Genomic DNA, 23,691 nt, shown 5'->3' with positions numbered 1-23,691 from the left:
GGGACTCTAACAGTATGGGGAAGAGAAGTAAGAACACATGCCCAGTGATCTATAGCTATTTTTATAGACCTACAGGAAGAGTGAAGCTTGAGCAAAGGTAATTGAATAAATAGTACAGGACTCTGAGGGCAGGAAAGGAATAGGGACAGAAAAGGAATAGGGATAGAATGCTGGAAGGTTTCCTCTTTTCACTTCTTTCTATATCTCCTTGAAGACACTTGACAACATGGCTAAAAACATCATGCTAAAAAGCATAGGAACAAGCACACAGTCTTGTTTCACTCCACTGGTGACTGGGAAAGCACGAGAGCATTGTCCATTATCCATAACTCGCGCAATCATGCCGTCATGAAACTGGTGTGCAATGCTAATGAACTTCTCTGGGCAACCAAATTTTGACATAATTTTCCATAAGCCCTCATGACTGACTGTATCAAAAGCCTTGGTCAGATCTACAAACGTTGTGTACAGACCTCTGTTCTGCTTCTGGCATTCATCAGCCACCACAATACTATGCAAACATGGAACCATTGATTACAGCAAATGGAGAAGTTTTGAATGCTGTGGATAAGTTCACTTACCTTGACAGTGTACTTTCCAGGCATGTACACATTGATAATGAGGAGATGTATGCATTGCCAGAGCTAGCTCAGTGTTCAGGAGGCTCCGAAACAAAAGTATGGAGGAGAAGAGGTAGTAGCTCACTACCAAACTGAAGGTCTACAGAGCCATTGTGCTGACCTCATCGTTGTATGCCTGTGAAACCTGGACAGCATACCAGTGCCATGCAGGAAACTGAATCACTTCCATTTGAATTGTCTTAGGAAGATTCTGAAGATCATCTAGCAGGATAAGATACCAGACACTGAGGTCCTTTCTTGAACTAATCTGCCAAGCATTCAAATTCTGCTTCAGAGAGTGCAACTCTGAAGGGCTGGCCAACTCATTTGAATGCAAAACATATGCTTTCCAAAAAGACTATTTAAAAAGACTATTTTATGGAGAACTCACACAGGGCAGCTTTCACACGGTGGTCAGAGGAAGCAACACAAGGACACTCTTAAGGTCTCTCTTAAGAACTTTGGAATTGATTGTGTGACATGGGAGACACTGGCACAGGACTGCTCAGTGTGGCGTGTCCACATCAGAAAAGGAGCTGTGCTCTGAGCAAAGCAGAATTGAAATAGCTCAAGAGAAACGCAAGATGAGCAAACTTAGAGAATCCACCCCAAATGTTCACACAAACTACTTGTGCCCAACCATACCAAGTTGATATTGGTCTGATCAGCCACAGCAGGACACACTACAACTTGATTCTAGCATAGTGATGTCATTTGCTCCTCTTCCAGAACAAAGGACAACAACCACGACCATATCTCCGTGAAGAAAGCAAAGGATAGGTGATGACTATCAGTAGGCACAAAAAGGGGATTACCAAATCAGGTAAGTGACTGGACTATATGACTCTGCCCCTTCAAACGCTAGCTTCTGTAATTCTGGATGCTGAAATGAGAACCGAGAAAGGGGAAGAAGGTGAGAGAGTAGGACAGGAATTTCTACCTTTAATTCTTTGTGTTTCCTTTTGTTACTAGTCCCTTTACACATGTAAGAATAAAATGATACTACATAGTATCAATATACAATATACAATCAATATACAATATAATACTATAATTCTTACAAAGGGCTTCACAAATGTTATTGCATGGGATTTTCACAATAATCATCTGTAACTGAACCAAGTACTATCATCTTCATGTTACAGAGGGAGAAAATGAGGCTTAAAAAAGGTTAAGTGATTTGCTCATGACAACAGGAACATAGATTCAGAGCTAGAAGGTACTCTAGAAGTTATTCAGCTCAATTTCCTCATCTTGCAGAATTGGAAATGATGGCCCAGAGAAATGAAGTGACCACCCTACCCTGTGTCATGTATGTAACAAGAAGCAGAGCCAAGGGAAAACTCAGGGCCTAGACCCTATCCAAGCAACAAAAATCTCCCTCCCCTCCCCTAACTGCCCCCCCAAAAGTGAGAGGACTAGCTTAAGACTGTTACACTAAAAATATAACACAAGTTCACAGCTCGGGACTCTGATCTAAAGCTTAAAGTAGCAATTATTAGAGAAATTTGTATGAATCATTCCATGCACTCAGCCTATTGTTAGAATTGTTATTTAGCTGAAAAAAACAAAAAAGCCAATAATTTTTCTAATATACGAAGACACTCAATGAGGCACACATCTTAGTAACCACCAGAACTGAAATTCAAACCCAGGATTCTCCTATTTTCTAGTCAACTGCTTGCTAATCTATTTATAAACCAATTTCTTGAACTTTTCAAGAAGAGATCATTTCATTGTCTGTAACTGTATTCCCAACACCAAGCACAGTGACTAGCAAAAGGTGGGCATTTAATCACTTGCTGATTGATTGGACTTTGTACCTTAGACAGATGATACTGACCCAATGAGAACTGCATGGATTTTGATTTTTTAAGAACCTTACCACAACAACAGTTAATTCACTAAATGAACATAACCAAATGCTAGCAATTGCCATTCTCCAAAACAAATTATCTTGCTGTTGTAATCTAGAAATAAAAGGTACTATTTCAGCTTACCAAATGTGTAAGCTATTCAATTTCATTAATATCAACTTAAAAAGGGCTTTAAAAAGCACTAATCACAATACTACTACATAAAAGATATAATTTACTGTCTTATGCCTAAAGTCAACAACGATGTAATAGCATTTCTCTGATAAGATGAAATATTATTCAGAATAGCTGTCACAAAATTTAAAAAAAATTATAATAGTTTTACTTTTCAGGAAGTAGTCTGTTAACAGGTCTCATTCAGAAGCCTTCTGAAATTAGCATTTTTTAAAAATCACAAATATTTAAAATACAAAATGTAAAATTTCCAATCACTTTATTTAATCATGATTTAGTCTACAGAGAAAATATGAAATGAGCCAACAGATAAAAGAGAAATTAGAAACCTAGGCTGGGGACAAGAGAAGCAAAGGATCCTATTTCTTCCTACTATACTCAAAGTAGGGTCAGGTTCATCTCAGGATTTGGACCCTACCTTGCAAGCCAGTAGAGAACCAGAAGATCCTACTGTGGATGTTCTAAAAGGGCTAAAAATCTTAAGAAATACAGGTTATAGAAAAGAGAACACTAATGTTAATCCTCCACCTACCCAATCATTTTGAAGGTAAGTACTTATATGATACAATTAAAAATTAAACTCTATTTTCTTTTTGTTTCCATCACAAAATGTTCATCCATATACTCTACAATAATGCTCAGAGAGAAATCCAGGGGTTATGAAAGAAATTCAGTTTCTCCCAATCGTAATTACAATTATATGCAAAGTACTACTTAAAAATATTGGATGCCATTTTCCTACTTACTGGAAAACAATTCAAACAATTTTTGTTTTAAAAGAAGTGGGGGCAGGGAAGTAGTGAGAAGTAAGATGGTAGGTAAAATCCATCAAATTATCAAACATAAAGGACAGCAAGTCTATGGAGGGGACAAAATGGGAGAAAGATAAAGAATGGATCTTTTAGACCAAGCAGAATTATTTTTAAAATACCACATCAAAAACCTATATTTTACTACGAGTTAAACAATTTAGTCTAGGTAGAACAGTAACTTGCAAAATGAACAAAAAACAAATGCGTGCACAGACTAAAGGTTTATAGCACTATTAGGGATTCGACAGCTCGCATCTCTACAACATAATTCAACATACGAAAATCTATGGAACTTTATAAAGGAAATCAGTTTCTATTTTCATAGAAGGGCAATGAGACATCAAAATGTTTCCACAGACAGCCACTCCCCAACAATAACAAAAAAAAAGTTATATGCTGGGATTACTTCATAATCTTTATAATGTTTTCATGAAGGTTAGCAAACAAATCATGTTCTACCTCTAAAGACGACAAAGGACAAAAAAAAAGAATGAAACTAGCAAAACAACAATATAACATTATTTTTCTTAGAGGAAAGTAAAAGTTGCTTAACAGTGGAATGTTTTCATAGGACACTGTATAAAATTATTTTCTAAATGCCTTTTTAGAACATAGTCTCTTCAGTCTGAAATCATTTAGGTGTATCCCTGATTAGAAATAAACATGTCTGGTTCAGATCACTCTCTAGGTCAAAAGATGTTTAGGACCCTACCTACTGCTAAAACAAACAAAAAAAAAACAAGCAAAATTAAGACTGCTACTGAATTTTACAAGACATTAATATGGTGATGGCTAAGTTTTTAAGTAAGTTAACTGTCAGTCAACAAATGTTTTTAAGACCTTACTATCTGCCAGGCGCTGTGCTAAGCACTGGGGACATTCAAGAAAGATAATCCCTGGTTTGAGGAGCTCACAATCTAATGAAGGAGACATGTAAACGGCTATGTACAAACAGACTATATTTAGGAAAAATTTAGGGAAAGTAAGAGGATTGAGAAAAGCTCTTTGTAGAATTTATGTTGAAGACAACAGTACTGATTCTTAGGAAGAAGGAATACTTTCTGATAAGAAATTCCTTATTTCTTAGATTCACAGGACTTTACTCTATCAAGTCCATCACTGATAAGCAGTGTCTCTGAATTCCTACAGCATTTATTGCCTGTGAAACTCATAGGATACTCAAATGAGATAACATATGTATAAAGCAATGTTCAGTTTTATCATTTGTGTCCAAGTCTTCATGACCCCAATGGGGGTTTTCTTGGCAAAGATATGGAGTAGTTCGTCATTTCCTTCTCCAGCTTATTTTATAGATGAGGAAACTGAGGCACACAGTTAAGTAACTTGCCCAGGGACAACCAGCTATTAAGTGTCTGAGGCCTGACAAATCTGAACTCAGGTCTTCACGACTGCAGGCCCTGTGTTCAATCTGCTACACCACATACTTGCCCTTAACAAAACAAAACAAAACAAAAACATACTATCACATGCCTTCACACTTATTGCTTTGTGGGCAAAACTATTAATTTGGAAAACAGAATTATGTGTCTTCAAATTGTGCTATCTCGGAGGGCAGCTAGGTGGTGCAGCTGATAGAGCTCTGGCCTTGAAGTCAGGGGGACATGAGTTCAAATCCAATCTCAGACACATGACACTTACTAGCTGTGTGACCTTGGACAAGTCACTCAACCCCAACTGCCTCAAAAAAAAAAGTTTCATCAAATTGTGCTATCTCAGAATACAAAGTCACATGCGCAGCAAGATGGAGGAAATGATATTTACTCTCATCCCCACAACCTCTTAGACCTCTCTAAAAGAAATTATGTACTAACAATAACGCAATTTTGGCTGTCTCCATGGGCTAAGGCATCCAGAATACGAAAGAAAGTTAAAAATCAACAACCAAAAAAATCTAAAATCCATGAATAGACACTTACTGACTGAGCTCACTCAGCAGCCCTCTCCCACCTTCCACACTACCTTCAGCAAGGCTGCTTCAGCAAACCCAAGGACACACAACAAAACTCACTCCTCCCCTCTCCTCTTTCCAGTCCCATGAAGACACAGGGTCTAGACTGTGACAATTTGCCCTGGCAAGACAGACAGCCAGGCAGCCACAATACCACAAACACAAAAGCCAGCTCCAGGTCACAACCCTGCTGTACCAACACTACAAAGCTCAGTCTGCCAGAGCAGACAACTCCATATTTCCATCAGAGCTGGAACTGGAGCTGGGCCAACAACCTTGTAACACCAGCAGAGCCAGTAAGAGGGCAGTGAACCGCAAAGCTCTAAACTGCCAGTGCCAAAGAACTGAGGAGTAGAGGGAACAGGACCAGACAATGAGGACAGGATAAAGTATGTATGCAGACTGTATAGCATCCTCTCAAGCCTGAAAAGAGCACAGCATCCAGCTAAAGCCAATTCTGACCACCTAAAGGTCAGTTGGGCAAACAGATCTAATTTAGTTAACCCATGTTCAGCATGGGAAGAAACTGAGTTGCTGTGAGATCCAAACTCTGAGGAAACAACAACCAGAGGGAAGGGACTCAGATGTGCAATAAGGAAAAAACAACAAGGAGAAAACCAAGAACCTTGAACAGACAACAGAAGGAAATAGGGCCTCCAGATCTAGTAACTGAATACAGGCATCTATGAAGAAATACTGTAAAACAAAGGAAAACTATCCAACGCATGAGACAGAATAACCCTATGGAGTCTGAGGAGAACATAAAACATAAGATGCTGTCCTGAAGGGCTTCAAAGGAGAAATGAGAACTGAAAAGCAGAATGTATGGCCTGCACAGCAAAAATAAGGGACAGAATAAAAAACTTGAACCTGTGACTGTAAGTCTCATCAAAGAAACAACAGAAAGAACAATAGACTGGGACTGCAAATACACACAAGTGAAATACAATCTGGAAAAAAGAGAAGTATAAAACAGTAACACTAAAAGAAAATATACTTTCTGTGCACGTAAAACACTGATATGGAAGACAGGATGCATACAGACAACCAAAGGATCATACGTCTCCCAGAAGAGCACCAAAGGACAAAAAAAAACCTTAACACGAAAATGAAAGAATAGACATGCCAAGAACTTCTGAACATAGAAAACGAAATTACAAATGAAAGAATTCATAGGTTGCCACCAGAAAACACCCAAGGCTGCAAACTCTAAGACACAAAGTGATTAAATATAATGATTCAATTCAAAAACAAGCTCTACATGGAGAAAGCCTTTCAAATACAAATCAAAGAGAACCTGAATAATACAAGACTATTTTGAACTCCCTAGAAAACATAGGAGGTAATGGAATAATGTGTTCCAAAGATCAACAAAGTGTAGTATGAAGCCCAGAGTGACCTACCACACAAATCTGAGCTTAATTATACATGAAAAAAGATGAACATTTAATAATAAATAAGAGTCTGAAACATTTTTAGAAAGAGAACTACAACTTGAAGAGATTATTTGGTTCTTGAACACAGAAATTCAGGAATGAATAAACACAGCAGGCAAAGACAGCAACAGAAGAGTGACAACTGAGAGACCAGTAAGACTTCTTTCTAAATATATGGAAGGAGACAGTGATAAAGACAGAAATCTGGAAAAGATAACAGTCAAGAGGTGAACAGTGGACATTATGGACAGAACTTGGGATATCCTGCCTACAGGTGGGTGAAATCAGTGAGGTGTTTTTCTGGGGTTTTTTTGTGGGACTACATAACAACATAGGAGAGTACATGAAAAGGAGGATAACAGAAAGGAGTATATGATAGGCAGGATCAAACCAAGGGTTAGCAATAAGAGGAAGGGGAAGCGGGGCAGCTAGGTGGCACGGTGCATACAGCACCAGGAATCAGAAGGACCTGAGCTCAAATCTGGCCTCAGACACTTGCCGCTTACCAGCTGTGTGACCCTAGGCAAGTCACTTAACTCCACTGCCCAGCCCAAAAAAATAAAAAAAAAAAGCAATGAGAAGGTGACCTCTAGAGTCTCAGAAAGAGAAAAGACTATTGGGGGAGGGGGGCAGCTGAGAAGGAGGAAGGAAGAAATGAAATGGGGAGGAAAGGAAAGTCTTATTTTGATAGTGGGAGGGAGTTCTACTGATGAATGTTCCTATGGGTGAAGAGAGATGATCTGTGAAAGGAGATGCTTATACCAGGTATGGCCTGAGAGATTTGGTGATTGAAAAGTATACTCATCATATGGGGGGAGGGTTGGAACCACTGAGGGCAGCTGGCACCAGGGGAGTGAGAAAGCATGGACCCAGGGAGGAGACTTTGAGGCAAATGTAGTAGAAAAAGGTAATCAAGGGAAGGTATAAATCACTGGTGCATAGATCAGTGTTATATCAGCCTGCATAATCAGGTACCTAGTGGGGGAGGGACTTACTATAAGGCAACGTTCTGTCTGACATCTGCAAAACTTGGCACTATTCTAGCAGTCAAGAACAAAGGATGTGGAATCCATGGAACAAGTCCTGAGGCAAAACGTACCTAGAGAGAAGAGCTGAGAATGGATACCATGGAAGCTTTGATTTCATGAGGAATAGAGAGTGATGAATACAAGTTATGAATCAGAAAATGAGGGTCTAGAGTAGACAGAAATAGAGGGTGGTTGATGAAGAGTAAAGGAAATCCTTTTTGGAATGGGTTGCAAAAAATGAAATTTTAGGGGCAGCTACATGGTGCAGTGGATAGAGCACCACCCTGGATTCAGGAGGACCTGAGTTCAAATCAGGCCTCAGACACATAACACTTACTAGTTGTGTGACTGGGCAAGTCACTTAATCCCAATGCCGAGGCAAAAAAAAAAATTAAATTTTATGGACAAATGGTCAAAGGAAATGAACAGGCAGTTTTCAGATGAAGAAATTAAAGCTATCTATAGTCATTTGAAAAAATGCTCTAAGTCACTATTGATTAGAGAAATGCAAATCAAAACAACTCTGAGGTACCACATCAAACCTATCAGATTGGCTTACATGACAAAACAGGAAAATGATAACTGCTGGAGAAGATGTGGGAAAATTGGAACATTAATGCACTGTTGGTAGAATTGTGAATTGATCCAACATTCTGAAGAGCAATTTGGACCTATGCCTTTTAAAGGGCTATAAAACTGTGCATACCCTTTTGACCCAGCAATATCACTTCTAGGTCTGTATCCCAAAGAGATCATAAAAATGGGAAAAGGACCTACATATACAAAATGAGACATACACACAAAAGTATTTATAGCAGCTCTTTTTGTGATGGCAAAGAACTGGAAATTGAGGGGATGCCGATCAAGTGGGCCATGGCTGAACAAGTTGTGGCATATGAATGTAATAGAATATTACTGTGATACAAGAAATGATGAGCAGGCAGACTTCAGAAAAACCTGGAAAGACTATATGAACCAATTCTGAGTGAAGTAAGTAGAACCAGCAAAACATTGTACACAATAAGAGTCACACTACGTCATGACTGACTTTCATAGACTTGGCTTCTCTCAGCAATGCAAGGATCTAAGACAACTCCAAAAGACTCATGATGGAAAATGTTGTCCACATCTGGAGAAAGAACTTTGGAATCTGAATGCAGATTGAAGCAAACTATTTGCTCTCTTCTGTTGTTGTTGTTTTGTTTCTTCTTTCTCATGGTTCCTCCCATTGGTCCTAATTCTTCTTTACAACATGACTAATCTGAAAATATGTTTATTATGAATGTATATGTAGAGCCTATATCAGATTGCACACTGTCTTGAGGAGGGGGGAGGGGAGGAAGGTAGAGAAAAATTAAAACTCAAAAGCTCATAAGTGAATATTGAAAACTAAGAATAATTTTTTTAAATTACCATTTTAAATAAAGCAGCTATCTGCTGCTTCCCTTGTAAAAAAAATAAGACAAGAAAAGAAAAAAATGAAATTTTAAAAAATTTATGAACAGGATTAGTTGAAGGGAAGGAGAGGAAAAGGAAATCTACTCAACTAAGAGGAAAAAAGTAGGTGGGAGTAGATTATATAACCAGATAAAAGCAGGAGAAAAATTAAACTAATAAATAAAATCCCAAAGGGAAAGAGGTAATGAATGAGAAGAAAAGATCAGAGATGATGAGAAGACAGCCAGTGGAAATAGGACCCCCTTAAAAAAAGTTGTCTTCTATTTCCTTTCAAATATCAAGTATTTCCACTAATACTTCATTATTGAAATGTCTTCAATATATTACCAATGCAGTCTATAGGAAACAATCTGGTGTGGTCAAAAAAGCTTTTCATAACTTTTGAGACAATTAAAAATGTTACCAACAGGGCAGCTGTACTTTGCTATGATTAGTTCTTCTTTGGAATACCAAGAGTAAACACCTGGCAGAAAATAAATTAATGATATTCACCAAATAGTTTCTTAATTTTCAGTCAAAGATTATCATAAGTAGGAGAAAAAATGTTATAACCAATTGATTTTAATGGTGAGATTCTCCTTTTTATTACTAAATATGATGACAAGTGTGAAATGTCCCCTTCTGATAGAGATAGATACAGTCATCAGAATAAACTTTTTATTCAAGTATCTCAAGAGATGTTACTTACACAAACTGAAATGTTATGAAAGTGTTAGTCATTTCCTAAAATTCCTAAAAAAGGGCTATAAAACTGTGCAACCCTTTACCTATGGTTTAAGAAAAAGAAGTAAATGAGGGCAAAAACCCAGTCTCATTCAGTTTTTGAACGGATGCCTATAGTGCCAAGCAAAAGGACATACATATATATATGCTACATTCAAATACTTGGTTCAACTAATAATGTCTTCTTCTTATAACTTCTACAGGCTACACACCAAAACCACTTGCTTTATCAGGAGGACTCTCACATTGTTAGAGAGACTTTGAAATTTTAGTACATATTGAGACTTTGCTAGAAAGACTTAGAGGGATGAGGAAGACACAAAAAGAATTTAAGGATAGACTTTTTTTTTCTTTTAAACAAAATGTTGTACACAAAGAAAAGGTACAAATAGTACCTTTACTATCAGTACTAATGATGTGAAAAATACGAATCAGCTTACAGAAACAGCTAAAGAAATCTGGCCTGAAATCAGGATTAAAGAAAATGGTAATAGCTAATACTGATATAGTAGTGCTTTGAAATTTGCAAAGTGCCTCATATATAGTATCCCATTTGATTCACACAACAATCCTATAAGACAGGCACTACTGTTTTTCCCATTTTACAGGTGAAGATATCATGGGAAGACACTAGCATTTATAAGGATCAGCAAAAGCCTCATGTAGGAGCTGATGAATGAACTGTGTTTTGAAAGGAGTCTAAAGAATCAATGAAGTGAAAGTGAGGAAGGAGATCATTGCAGGCATGGGGGAGAGTGCAAAAGCACGGAAACAGGAGATAGAATACTACGTGTGAGAATAGGTCAGTCTGGCTGGACAAAAGATACTATAAAGGGAAGTAATGTGTAATTAGTATAGAAAGGCAGGTTAGAGCCAGGTTGTGGAAGGTTTCAAATGCCAAACTGAAAGGCAAAATACATACTGAAGAAGAGTGACATGGTTAGACTTGTATACTAGGAAGACTGCTTTGGAAGATGTATGAAAGATGGATTGGAAAGGAGAAGAGACAGGAGGCAAGTAGGCTATTACAATAGTGTAACCAAGAGGTAATGAAGGTCTGAACTAGGGTAAGGTAGTGGTCATGTGAATGAAGAGGTAGAACAGGCAAGATCTGGCAAATGATTGAACATGGGGACTAAGGGTCAGTGAAAACCAGAGAATGATGCCCACCCTTGGGTGCAAAACCTTAAGTGACTAGAAGGATAGTGGTACCTTCAACAGAAACAGAGAACTTAAGAAGAGGGACAGATTTGGGTCGTAAAAAGTTCTGTTCTGAACATGATGAACTTGAAGTGCCTGTTGGACATTCAACTGGAAACGTACAATGGGCAATTGGTAAACAGTGATAACTGAATTCTTGGGAAATGATGAGACTGAACTGTATAGAAAGAAAATAGGAGAGCCCAAGACAAAGCCTTAGCATACATGCAATTAGGGGGTCGGACATATATGTAAGATACAAATATATTATGGATATATAGGGCTGTCCAAAGGTAGAATATGCAGAATATGCTGTCTTGGGAGGTGGTAAGCTTATAACATTAGAGGTCTTTTATCACAGGCTGATCACTTGTCATAGATGTTTTAAAAGATATTTTCATTCAGATATGGGATAGACTAGATTATATTCAAGGTCCACTCCAATTCTGAATTTCTGTAATACTTACATGGATAAATGATCCTGGGTATTGTGCACAGTTCTGATATTTAATCAAATTCCTAATCTGCTATTTTTTGTTTCTGTTTTATATTTTACATTTTAATCTTACAATAACATATAAATAAATGAAATGAAAAAGCATGTATTAAATATTTACTATGTGTCAAGCACTGTGTTAAGTGCTGAAAATACAAAAACAAAATTGACAACAAAATTGAAGACAATCTCTGCCCTCCAGGAGCTTACATTCTAATGCAACAACATATCACTAATAATTATTTTTCAGTTTTCTTTATGGTTTATATATTGAACTACATTCTTTTATACCATACTTAAAAACTTGTGGTTGGTAAAAATACACATACAATACATTCCCCTACTCCTTATTTCTGAGTGACAAGTGGAAATATGTTTTTGGTTGAACAAATTATGGTATATGGTATCATACTGTAAGAAATGATAAAAGGGATAGTTTCAGAAAACCTGAGGTTTGTTGAACTGATACAAAGTGAAGTGATCGGAACCAAGAGAATATAAAGATAAAACAACCTAAAAGCCTTAGGAACTCTGATCAACACAATGACCAAACAATTCCAAAGGACTCGTGATGAACCATACTATTCACCTCCAGATTCAGAGGGCTGATGGACTCAGAGTGCAAACTGACATATATTTTCTTTCATTTTCTTTCTTTTTCTTTCCTTCCTTCTGACATGGCTATTGCAGGAATTTGTTTTACATATTTGTGACAGGATTTTGTTTTCCTTACCCCAAAAGGTAGAGGAGAGTGAGGGCAGGAAATAATTTGAAATTGAAAATGAAGTAAAAATGAATTTGAAAAAAAATTATAGGGAACTTAGATGAACTTAATGACTAATCTTGAATCCAGAAGAATGACAGAGACTGTTTTGGTTTTTTGTATTTATATTCCTATTGCCAAGCACTGTACCCTAGAACATAATAGGTACTTAATACTTGTTGATTAATTATTGATGAAACACACCACTCTTCTCAGCAGATGTGGCAGACTACAAAAGTGGAATGAGTGAATTCCCTCATACTGTCAAAGACGGTAAATTTACCCATTTTGCTTAGTTGTATGTCTTAGTTATTACTAAGGAGGGTTGAGGGAAGAAGAGTTATGGTATTCAGAATAACAGCAACATAAAAAAAAAAGAAATGCACTGTGGATAAAACAGCAATAGCAGTAATCTAATTAAACATCAAAACTACATAATACTTAAAGTCAATAGGAACTTAATGTTCACTGAATGACTGAATGCACATTTATAAATCTTATGTTGAATTTTCCCAAACAGTTGATGAGTAACTAAATAGGAGTAACTAATATTTATTACTATATACTTATATGAATGTAATGTAGAGGAAGGGTTCTCAACCTTTTTTGTTTCACAGACCCCTCTGGCAGTCTGGGGAAGCTTATGGTGCCCTTTCAGAATAATGTTTTTAAATAATCAAAGAAATGTAAAATTTCAGTTGGAGGTTAGTGAAAATAACGATTTTTTTTTCTACTCCAATTTATGGACCTCCTGAACTCTATCCATGGATCCTAAGTTAAGAAGCCCTGGTACAGAGGGAGAAGAAAAGAGGGCTGAAGACAGGAAACTGAGAAAGAGCTCAGAAAACCAAAAGTGTTTTAAAAATCTAGAGTGGGCAGAGTAACCAAAAGAAGAAAGTGATTAACAGTGTCAAAAGCAGCAGACAGACAAGAAAGATGAGGACTGAAAAAAAGGCCAGTAAAGTTGGAAATTAAGAGATCATTGGTAACTCTGGAGAGCGTACTTTCAGTTGAATGATGAGGTAGAAGCCTGCTTGCAAAAGATTTAGAGTCAAGTGAGAGGAGAGTAAGTGGAAGCACCAGTGTAGGATGGCTTTCTCAAGAAGCACAGCTACAAAGGGGAAGAGGGATACAGGACAGCAAACTGAAATAGTAGAATCATGTGAAGATTTTTTAAGAATCAGGGAGTCTCATAGGTGTGTTTCGAGGCAGCAGGAAAGCAGCCAGGAAATAGGGAAAATGACTGTTAAAAGCACTGAAATGTCTAGAGCCTTTAAATGTATTTTAATACAATCAAAGTTAATAAATATAGCAATGCCAATTATGCTCCATATAGTATTTTTCGTAGCACCCACACTTCTTATGCCATATATTGAAACAATTTAAGACCAAATGTGCTTTGTTATTCTCAGTCATAACTGGAAAATTCTAATAATGTGTTAAAATGGAACACATATATTTCTCAAGGCATCACAATATGAAAGCAACAAATCAGTACAGTGCTTTTTGCCAAAAGCTTTTTGGAAAAAATTTACAATTTTATACTTCCCATGCTGAATGCCCAACACCTCCACCATTTCAGGAAACAATAGGTTTGCTAGTTCAAGTGTGAATTCACAGCTGTTAATAATCACACATAAACAGTAGTCAATAATAATTTAATGTTGACTTGGATTGCTGGAGGTTCTTAGGAGAGGCTCCCAGTGATGTGGCCTGTGCTAGTTCACATTCTTATAATTGACATGAATATATAGTTGGTATTTCTATCAAATGTGAAGATTACACCAATCTAAGAGAGGCAGTCAACATAGTGGACAATATCTAAGATCCAAAAATATGTCAATTGACTTAATCTAATAAGATGAAATTTTAAAAAGATAAAACACAAATTCTTAAACGTAGATTTCAGAAATCAGCTTCACAACCACAAGATGTCACAGGCAAAGCTAACAGCTTGGGAAAAGATCTGATAATTTTATTGGACACAAGCTCAATAACAGGTCAGTCAATGAACATTTATTAAGCGCCTACTATGTATAAAGCACAAGTGTTAAACACTGGGGATACAAAGAATGGCAAAAGACAGTCTATGACACCAAGGAGCTCACAATCCACTGGAGACAACATACAAATGTGTATAAACAATCTATATGTTGGATAAAAAAGGAAATAATTAACAGAGGGAAGGCACTATTAATAAAAGAAATTGGGATAGACTTCCTGTAAAAGGTGGGATTTTACCTGGAACTTGAAAGCCAGGGAATCCAGGAGGCAGAAATGAGGAAGAAGAGCATTCCAGGCATGGGGGACAGCCAGAGAAAATGGTTGGGGCCAAGAGATGGAGTGTCTTGTTCAGGTAACAGCAAGGAGGTCGTGTCACTAGATAGAAGAGTAAGTGGTAGGGTGTAAGGTTTAAAAAGACTGGAAAGGTAGGAGGGGGCTAAGTTATGAAGGACTTTTAATGACAAGAGCATTTTGTATTTGATCCTGGATGTGGTAAGGAACCATTGTAGTTTATTGGGGAACAGAAGTGACAGAGAACCACATTGGTGGCTCAATAGAGGATCCTAAAGGGACTACAAATTACGCTAAATAAGAATTGGTAAAACTTTAATGTTTAGCTTGGACTTAGCAGGGTCATGATAACTTATCTTTAAACCTATGAAAGTCTGCCCCCTGGCAAAGGGATGTCTAGTTCTTTTCAGGCAGCATTAGGAACAACGGAGTGGATGCTGCAGAGACATTTTTCAGCTTAATTTAATGAAAAAGTAAATAATTAGTACTTTGTGAAAATAGAATGTATTGCCTTAGGAGAGGGTGAGTTCCCTATCATAGAAGATTTTGAGAAAGACTGAACTGACCACTCGGTAAGAAACTAGGTTCCTGTTCATACTCTGGTTGTAATGACACAGCCACTGAAACCTTCAACTGCGAGGCCCCATGATCCTAAAAAAAAGAGTTTATTTAAAAATCAAATTAAAAAACAAAGATACTCCAAAATCACTGAGAACTTACACTAAAAATATTTAGCTATGATGAACCATAATCAAAAGGTTAATTTTTCCTTAATTTCATATATCTCTATAAACTAATGTAGAGAAAGTAAACAGAAGCAGGAAAGCATAACTGTCCACAACAATGTAAACAAAAATAAGTAAGTAAAACTAAGGACAGCTTCCATATAATAAACAATCCAGGGGCAAGTTGAGAAAACACCTCTCTCTCCTCTTCTTTACCGAGGTAGGAGGCAATGGGTATGAAATATTACATACACTGTAAGAGACTAATGATGTATTGATTGGTCTTCCTTTTTTTTTTCCTTCCTTTCTTTTTCAATTCTTATTATAAGGAATGGCCCACTAGGCAGACAAGGAAGGGATATATTCGGGAAGAAAAAATCTCAATAAAAGTTTAAATAAAATTATCTTTGTTAAATCTTAACATAATGGGCATATAGTTGATATGTGCTAAAACAGAAGGAAGCTATTGATTTTGTTCATTTATATTTTGAAAAGATGGTTATCAATAAGAATAGGCTCTAAATAAAAATTTTCACTTGAGACCAAAAAAAAAATCAATATTATAATATCTCAATCCTTTAATAAATTTCCATCATACTTAAAAGAAAGGCTCATTGGAGAAACATCATTTTCTGCTATTTTCAAAAACACAAAAAAGCCAAACACTAAAAAGCTGCCTACAATTCTAATGATACTTCAGAAGTGCAAAAGGGAAATAATGACCCCTTTAATTTTTCAAAATTAATCATACTTGACTAGTTCTTCAAGAAGATTAACGGAGCTTTAATTTATTTCTATTTAAATACATAATTAAAGATTTGATTTTACACAATATTTTAGACCTGCAAAAATTTTATTGTTGTTGTTATTACTGAGTTGTTTCAGTCATGTCCAACTCTCTGTGACCCTGTTGGGATTTTCTTCACAAAGATACTAGAGGGGATGGACATTTCCTTCTCCACCTCATCTTCTAGATGAGGAAACTGAGGCAAATAGGGTTAAATGACTTGCCCAGGTTCTCACAGCTAGTAAAAAGTCTGTGGCTGTTTTTTTTTAACTTAGGCCCTCTTGACTCTGTGCTCTATCCACTTCTCCACCTCATGCTCATAAAAAATTTGGTGAATGGAATTCAACTGTGAGATACCATATTACACTTCTGTAGGTCATTTGATCCTCCATAGCTTACCCAAACATAATAATGACCTCAAACCTCTACTTGCCAAACATCGCTCCCTTCTTTTTCATATCACTAGACCAGTAGTTCTTAAAATCGTTTTAGCTCACAATTAACATCTTCCCATAATTCATAATATCCTCTAAATTTACTATAAACTGAAGACAGGGACCTCCCCTAGAGCCCAGAATATCATTCTGCATATAGTTTTCATTACTGTTCAGTCGTTTCAGTCACATCCAAATCTTTGTGACCCCACTTGGGGTTTTCTTGGCAAAGATATTGGAGCGGTTTCCTTCTCTAGCTCATTTTACAGATGAGGAAACTGAGGCAAACGAGGTAAAGTGACTTGTCAAGGGTCACACAGCTAGTAACTATCTGAGGCTATATTCAAACTTGGGTCTTCCTGACTCCAGGCTCTATACTCTATCCACACTGTGCCACCTAGTGCTTATAAAAAATGTTTGGTGAATTGAATTCAACTGTGAAATACAGTATTACCTTTGTGTAGGACATTTGATCCTGATGCCAATACTATGAAATACTATCCCCATGTGAAGGTGCTAAGTGCTCAGATCTTGATTCTTAGTCCGCTGTCTTTCTACTATACTACTATACTTCCTCTCCCTTCCTAAGATTTTTAGAAAAATAATTTACCACCTACATGGTTTAGGCTTTCATCTAAAACTTGTGTTCAAAGAATTATTTCCAAAATCCAGTTGTATAAATTCTCTCACTATATCCTAATATCCCAGAAGGGTGATATCTATGCCCATTTTATTAGTAGTCAGAAAAATCTGATCATTTGTCTTAATCAGATTTGTTTTGTGGCCTCCTAAGTCAGAATTGGTCTTTGCCACTCCAAGTACAGTCAGTACTTCAGCCTAACCTTTATATTTCTTCAAACTGTATAGAAGTTTATAAGGTTTCACAACTGATAATGGCCAGGGTAAGATCCATTTAAAAGTGCAATCTCAGCTTCACAGCAAATTGCCAAGACAGTTGTTCAAAAGAGCCAATTAAATAGTAGGGGTGTGATGAAACTTAGCTTTAGCCAGGAACTGCTCCAGCAGAAATAACCTAGAGAATAAGATAAAAAAAGAAAAGGGCAGAAGAGAATAATTCACCAACTAGGAATAAAAATAAAAATAATGAAGTTTTGAAAGAACAGAATTTCTCCTGAGGACAAGAGTTAAAAACATCTACCACCAAAAGTCAAAGAAAGTGGAAAAGGAATGTATCTGGTACATAAAATATTCAGAGAAGGTTAAAAGGGAAGAGGTGAAAGAAAACCTTTAATCAACACTATCTATCAATAATCCCTCAATTTACAAAGCTAGGGGGGAAAGCTGGTTACAACTTTCAAAGGAGAAAAAGATTTAGCCTGGTTTTCCCACCAATGATAAAAATGGAGCTCTTTCAAGAACAGAGAGAGTTCAGCAAATAACAATGAAAAGAGAATTTTGACAGTTTTGACATATTAATCATAGTAGAAATTGCCATTAATTCAAGAACATATTCAGTCATGAGTTGGTACTCTTGCTATCAGACAGGATTATTTGAGAAAATAAAACCTATTAAGATGTTCCAACATAAAATGATTCATCCTGAACTCTCAAGTTTTCATATGACTGACAATATTACCACTTAAAAAAGCAAAACTCACCTCTCTTTCTCTTAAAGGATGGCAGTGATAAGTAAAAAGCACTATTATCTCTTTCCCTTTAGAACAACCATTTCCACCTACTGCTACTCAGTCATCCACAAAATCCTTCCACTTATATTCAAAAACAAAATTATAGCAACCAAGCAGGTAACATTACTTCTCAAAGGACAGAGTTTACTGCCAACATTATTTAATCACTTATTCAAAAATTTGGAGGAAGGAGGTGAAAGACATATCAGCATCCAAGTAGAATGTTGTCCCATACAACTTTAACTGCATCCAGAAAAGATCAAAATTAAAACTATCTCAAGTTTCTACTACATTGACCCTACAATGTAAATGATCTTATGCTGTAAGGATTTTTATAACTGAGTGCACCTAAAGCTACCTTTCTATGTCCTTGAGTTAAGCTCAGGGATTTAGCTTTCCCTCTGAGTTAGTAGTTATCTCTCTTACTGGTAACCCCTAGGATCCTTACAGGACATTTTTTTGTTACTACAATTTAACTTGGTACCATCTCCAAAAGATATGTTGTCTGTCCTTACCTGTCCTTGAGCAATTAGCTCAGATTTTATCTCTTCTAAGGAGACAGCAAGTCTAGTAGTTTTGATCTCCTACCAACGATTACAAGATTAAGATGGGTCTCATAAAACAATTAACATTCTTCAATTGTCAGTGAAGGGCATGATTAGCCTCACCTGAATGCCAGCCCACCCTTTCTTAGTATCATGTTCCACAACTAACTTATTTGTCAATAAAGTCCCTGACTTTACTGAGGTGACCCATCTGACCCACTTTGTTAACAGGTATACACATCACTGTAAATAAGGTGATCCTGCCCAGAGTCTGTACCTCAGTCTACCTTTATTAAATTTACTTGAGACAATCCTTTTATACATTATTGGTAATTCTGTCAAATTGAGATAGCATATCAAAATTGTCAAAATTCACTGTTAAAAAAGTTAAGTCACCAAGAAACTCTCACAAATCTTAAATCATTTACTCCACTGACTTCTAGGAAACATTCTTTCCATGCTCTCTCCATTCTACTTTTCCCCACTGGTTCTGATTGCAGACTTATAGTAAGAAATAATAAAAGCAGCCAAATTTGTACTCAAAGGCTTTCTAACAGTCACAATTTATAAAAAGATTAAGTCCAGAAAGAAATTCTTTTCGGTGGTGGAGATCCTCCATTAAAGCTACACCTTAAGGGGGAAGCTAGATGGCACAGTGGATAGAGCACTGGCCCTGAAGTCAGGAGGACCCGAGTTCAAATCCAGCCTCAGACCATACACTAGACACGTACTAGCTATGTGACCCTGGGCAAGTCATTTAACTTCAATTGCCTTAAAAAAAAAAAAAGACACACCTTGGTTGACTTAGAGAGATCCTGTATTCTTCTAGTCCAAATGCCCAAACTTAGAAATATCCATCACAAACAAATGCCCCCAAGGCAGGGACTAACTTTAATGCTGAAGTTGTTAGCACTCCCCCTACCCAATGAGCACTGTCCAGGAAGAATTTCCTGTCTCCACTCCTCTACTGACTCCATTGGGGCCTTCCTAGTCCTACTCTCTCACTCCTGTGGCCCAACACAGGAGTTGTGAGGAAGTATACTCTTATTATTATATTCTCTTAATATTGCATTGTAGGGAGGACTCAGTGGCATATTCTTTGAGGTGTTAGAAGGCAGTGAATTCCTGGCATACCTATGCATTCCTAGCGTAACAAATTAATCTTCCCATAAAAACAATATAATTAAAGGTGGCCAGATTCCAGAATATCCAAAAGACTATTTAACCAATAATGTAGTATAGAACATTTCTATGGAAAAATGTTTTCAAGTTCCACATAATCAACTCAAAAGTAAACTATACAGAACATAAGCTGTTGGTAAGCTGGGAATAATTTAAATGAGTAATATTAGTAAACTAGTGATCAGGAGTAATATTTTATTTATCTCTGTATCTCAGCGATTTACAGAGATGGCATTAAAATGTTTGTTGAATTAACCTAAACAGAATCCCATCCAACAGCTGCTCAGATGTATTTTGCAGTTTACTTAATTATTAGGATGGAGTTATAATAAAATCAACCATTCTAAAGGAGCTTTTCACAAAGGTTCTTTTATGATTAAGGCAATTGATTAATATCATCTACCCTTAATATTTTTCAAACTCTATCTTTTCCATGTTACTTGGCAATGAATTGAGGTTTCAACTAAGTATTTGTCCTAAGGGTTTGCAAGTGGTTGAGCCTTTTTGAGAATAGTGACCCTACTCATAGATATCATTCCATGTGTAAGTGGGCTGGTTCTCCATCTGGGTAAGAATACAAATTAAGCTCCTACACTTTTATAACAGAATGTCAACTCTTGCCTCCCCCATATTTAGAATTTAAAGCATATGGATCCCTACTCAATGAACAAAACAGATTACTGTCACTTCCATGATTCCAGGAGAATTCAAACATGAACTGACTGCTATTTGACAAAGTCTCACTTGAAACAACTTATATTTGAAAGACATAGGTTAAGAGATATTAACAAGAACTACCCCTTTATTAAGTTAAATCATCAGAAAGTAAAATACTTAATGAATTATCTCAGCTCCACAAAGATATAGTTAATGATTATTATTTATAACTTTAGCTTAGGATAAATATAAGAAATGTCCATTTGAATGTGACTTCTGTATACCTCCCATTCTATTACTGAAAGCCTGGACTACTCACTAACTCTACTTTAATTCACTGCCGAGAAAGTTTGTATTTTCAGATAAACTTGTATACTTTCTCTTATCAATTAGAATTTTATATCCCATCATGTTTTCTTTAGTTGCCAGGAAACCCAGATCTAAATTCAATTCTCAACTTCTGTAATTCCTTCATTAATTGGAGGGTCAGGAGGAAGACAGCAGGGAGAGTCTAGGCTTAAAGGGATCAATCAATCTGGACAGTGAAAGCAGAAGTAGTTATCTATTGTGTATGAGTCTTGAAATCTATATCAAAAAGTAAAGATTATGATCAGAAGAAAAAGTTTAAAGGGATAATTTCACTCACTTCAAAAATTACTGTAGAGGGGCGGAGCCAAGATGGCAGAGTAAAGGCAGTGATTTGCTTGAGCTTTCCCCCAAATCCCTCCAAATACTCATAAAAAAATGGCTCTAAACAAATTCTGAAGCAGCAGAACCCACAAAAAGACAGAGTGAAACAAATTTCCAGCCCAAGACAACCTGGATGATTGATTAGAAAGGTGTATCGCGCCGGGCTGGGAGCGCAGTGGGTGTGCAGGCTGCAGCGAACCTGGAGCAGGCCTCAGAGGAGTGAATGGTGGGCAGCTGTGGAGGTTTCCAGACTCCTCAATCCACGAATGCCAAAGACAACTTAGAAGGTCAGTGGGAAAAGTCTGTTTCCGTCAGTGCGGAGACAGGAAGGTGGGGTTTCAGCTCCATTCCCCAAGAGTGTGGCTCTGGCGGGGGGCAGCTGCTTCCTGAGCTTCCAGCCCACAGACTGAGGGGGAATTCAGTGGCTGATCAGAAAGGGATTGCAGGGATCTCTTTGCCAGTGCTGAGGCAGGAATCTCTTGCTTTGCCCACGTTTGGATCTGGGTCACAGTTCTGGGCGGCGGTGCTGGGGTGAGGAGGAACACTGGCGTGGTGGAGCTTGGAGTGGCTGTGGAGAGGAACCCTTCCTCACAGTTACAGGACAGAAAGGAATACTTGTGGTCACAGGCCAGGAAAGGAGTAAACACCTCGCCCCTTATCATACCACCTTGGAAGAACTGAAAATTTACAGGTCCCTACAAGTATCTCTGAAAACAGCTATACAAACCCCTGAAGCTTGGGACAGTACATTCTCCACATTGGAAGCAGACTCTTACCTTAACAAAGAGTTTAAAACTCAAGTAATTGGCTGGGATCATGAGCAAGCAGCACAAAAAGAGTCAGACCATAGAATCTTACTTTGGTGACAAAGAAGATCAAAATATACAACCAGAAGAAGACAACAAAGTCAAAGCTCCTACATCCAAAGCCTCCAAGAAAAATATGAATCAGTCCCAGGCCTTGGAAGAGCTCAAAAGGGATTCTGAGCAGCAAGTAAAAGAAGCAGAGGAAAAACTGGGAAGAGAAATGAGAGTGATGCAAGAAAATCATGAAAAACAAGTCAACAGCTTGCTAAAGGAGACCCAAAAAATACTGAAGAAAATAACACCTTAAAAAATAGCCTAACCCAAATGGCAAAAGAGGTCCAAAAAGCCAATGAGGAGAATGCCCTAAAAAGAAAAATTGGCCAAATGGAAAAGGAAGTCCAAAAGATTACTGAAGAAAATACTTCCTTAAAAATTAGATAGAGCAATTGGAAGCTAGTGACTTTATGAGAAATCAAGACACTGTAAAACAAATCCAAAAGAATGAAAAATTAGAAAACAATGTGAAATATCTCATTGGAAAATAGATCCAGGAGAAAGAATTTAAAAATTATTGGAGTATCTGAAAGCCATGATCAAAAAAAGAGCCTAGACATCATCTTTCAAGAAATTATCAAGGAAAACTGCCCTGATATATTAGAACCACAGGGCAAAATAGAAATTGAAAGAATTCACAGATCTCCTCCTGAAAGAGATCCCCAAAGGAAAACTCCTAGGAATATTATAGCCAAATTCCAGAGTTCCCAGGTCAAGGAGAAAATATTACAAGCTGCCAGAAGGAAACAATTCAAGTACTGTGGAAACACAATCAGGATAACACAAGATTTAGCAGCTTCTATATTAAAGGATCAGAGGGCTTGGAATATAATATTCCGGAGAGCAAAGGAGATAGGATTACAACCAAGAATCACCTATCCAGCAAAACTGAGTATAATCCTTCAGGGGAAAAAATGGTCATTCAGTGAAATAGAGGACTTTCAAGCATTCCTGATGAAAAGACCAGAGCTGAACAGAAAATTTGACTTTCAAATACAGGACTCAAGTGGAACATGAAGAGGTAAACAGGAAAGAGAAATCATAAGAGACTTATTAAGACTGAACTGTTTACATTCCTGCACTGAAAGATATTTGTAACTCATGAGAACTTTGTCAGTATTAGGGTAGTTGAAGGAAAAAGAATTATATGTATGTATATATAGATAGATAGATAGATAGGTAGAGGGCACAGGGTGTGCTGAAGATTAAGGGATCATATCTGTAGAATAAAATTAAGGGATGAGAGACGATGATACTCGGAGAAGAAAGGGAGAGGCAGAATGGGGTAAATTATCTCACAAAAAAAAACCC

At 37.1% G+C, this 23,691-nt stretch overlaps 1 protein-coding gene across 1 annotated transcript in view; it reads right to left on the bottom strand.

Moving 5' to 3' along the window:
- The window catches only part of EFR3A (EFR3 homolog A), a 166,548-nt gene that overhangs the window by 136,978 nt on the left and 5,879 nt on the right, over nucleotides 1–23,691 (bottom strand). Inside the window, 1 exon segment of the mRNA XM_078153739.1 lies at nucleotides 14,798–14,935. Coding sequence (XP_078009865.1) covers nucleotides 14,798–14,935 — 138 coding nt within the window.

The sequence above is a fragment of the Phascolarctos cinereus genome, unplaced genomic scaffold, assembly GCF_003287225.1.
Source record: "Phascolarctos cinereus isolate Bilbo 61053 unplaced genomic scaffold, phaCin_HiC Scaffold_4;HRSCAF=312, whole genome shotgun sequence".
Classification (NCBI taxonomy): Eukaryota; Metazoa; Chordata; class Mammalia; order Diprotodontia; family Phascolarctidae; genus Phascolarctos; species Phascolarctos cinereus.
This window is presented reverse-complemented; position numbering and strand designations above follow the sequence as displayed.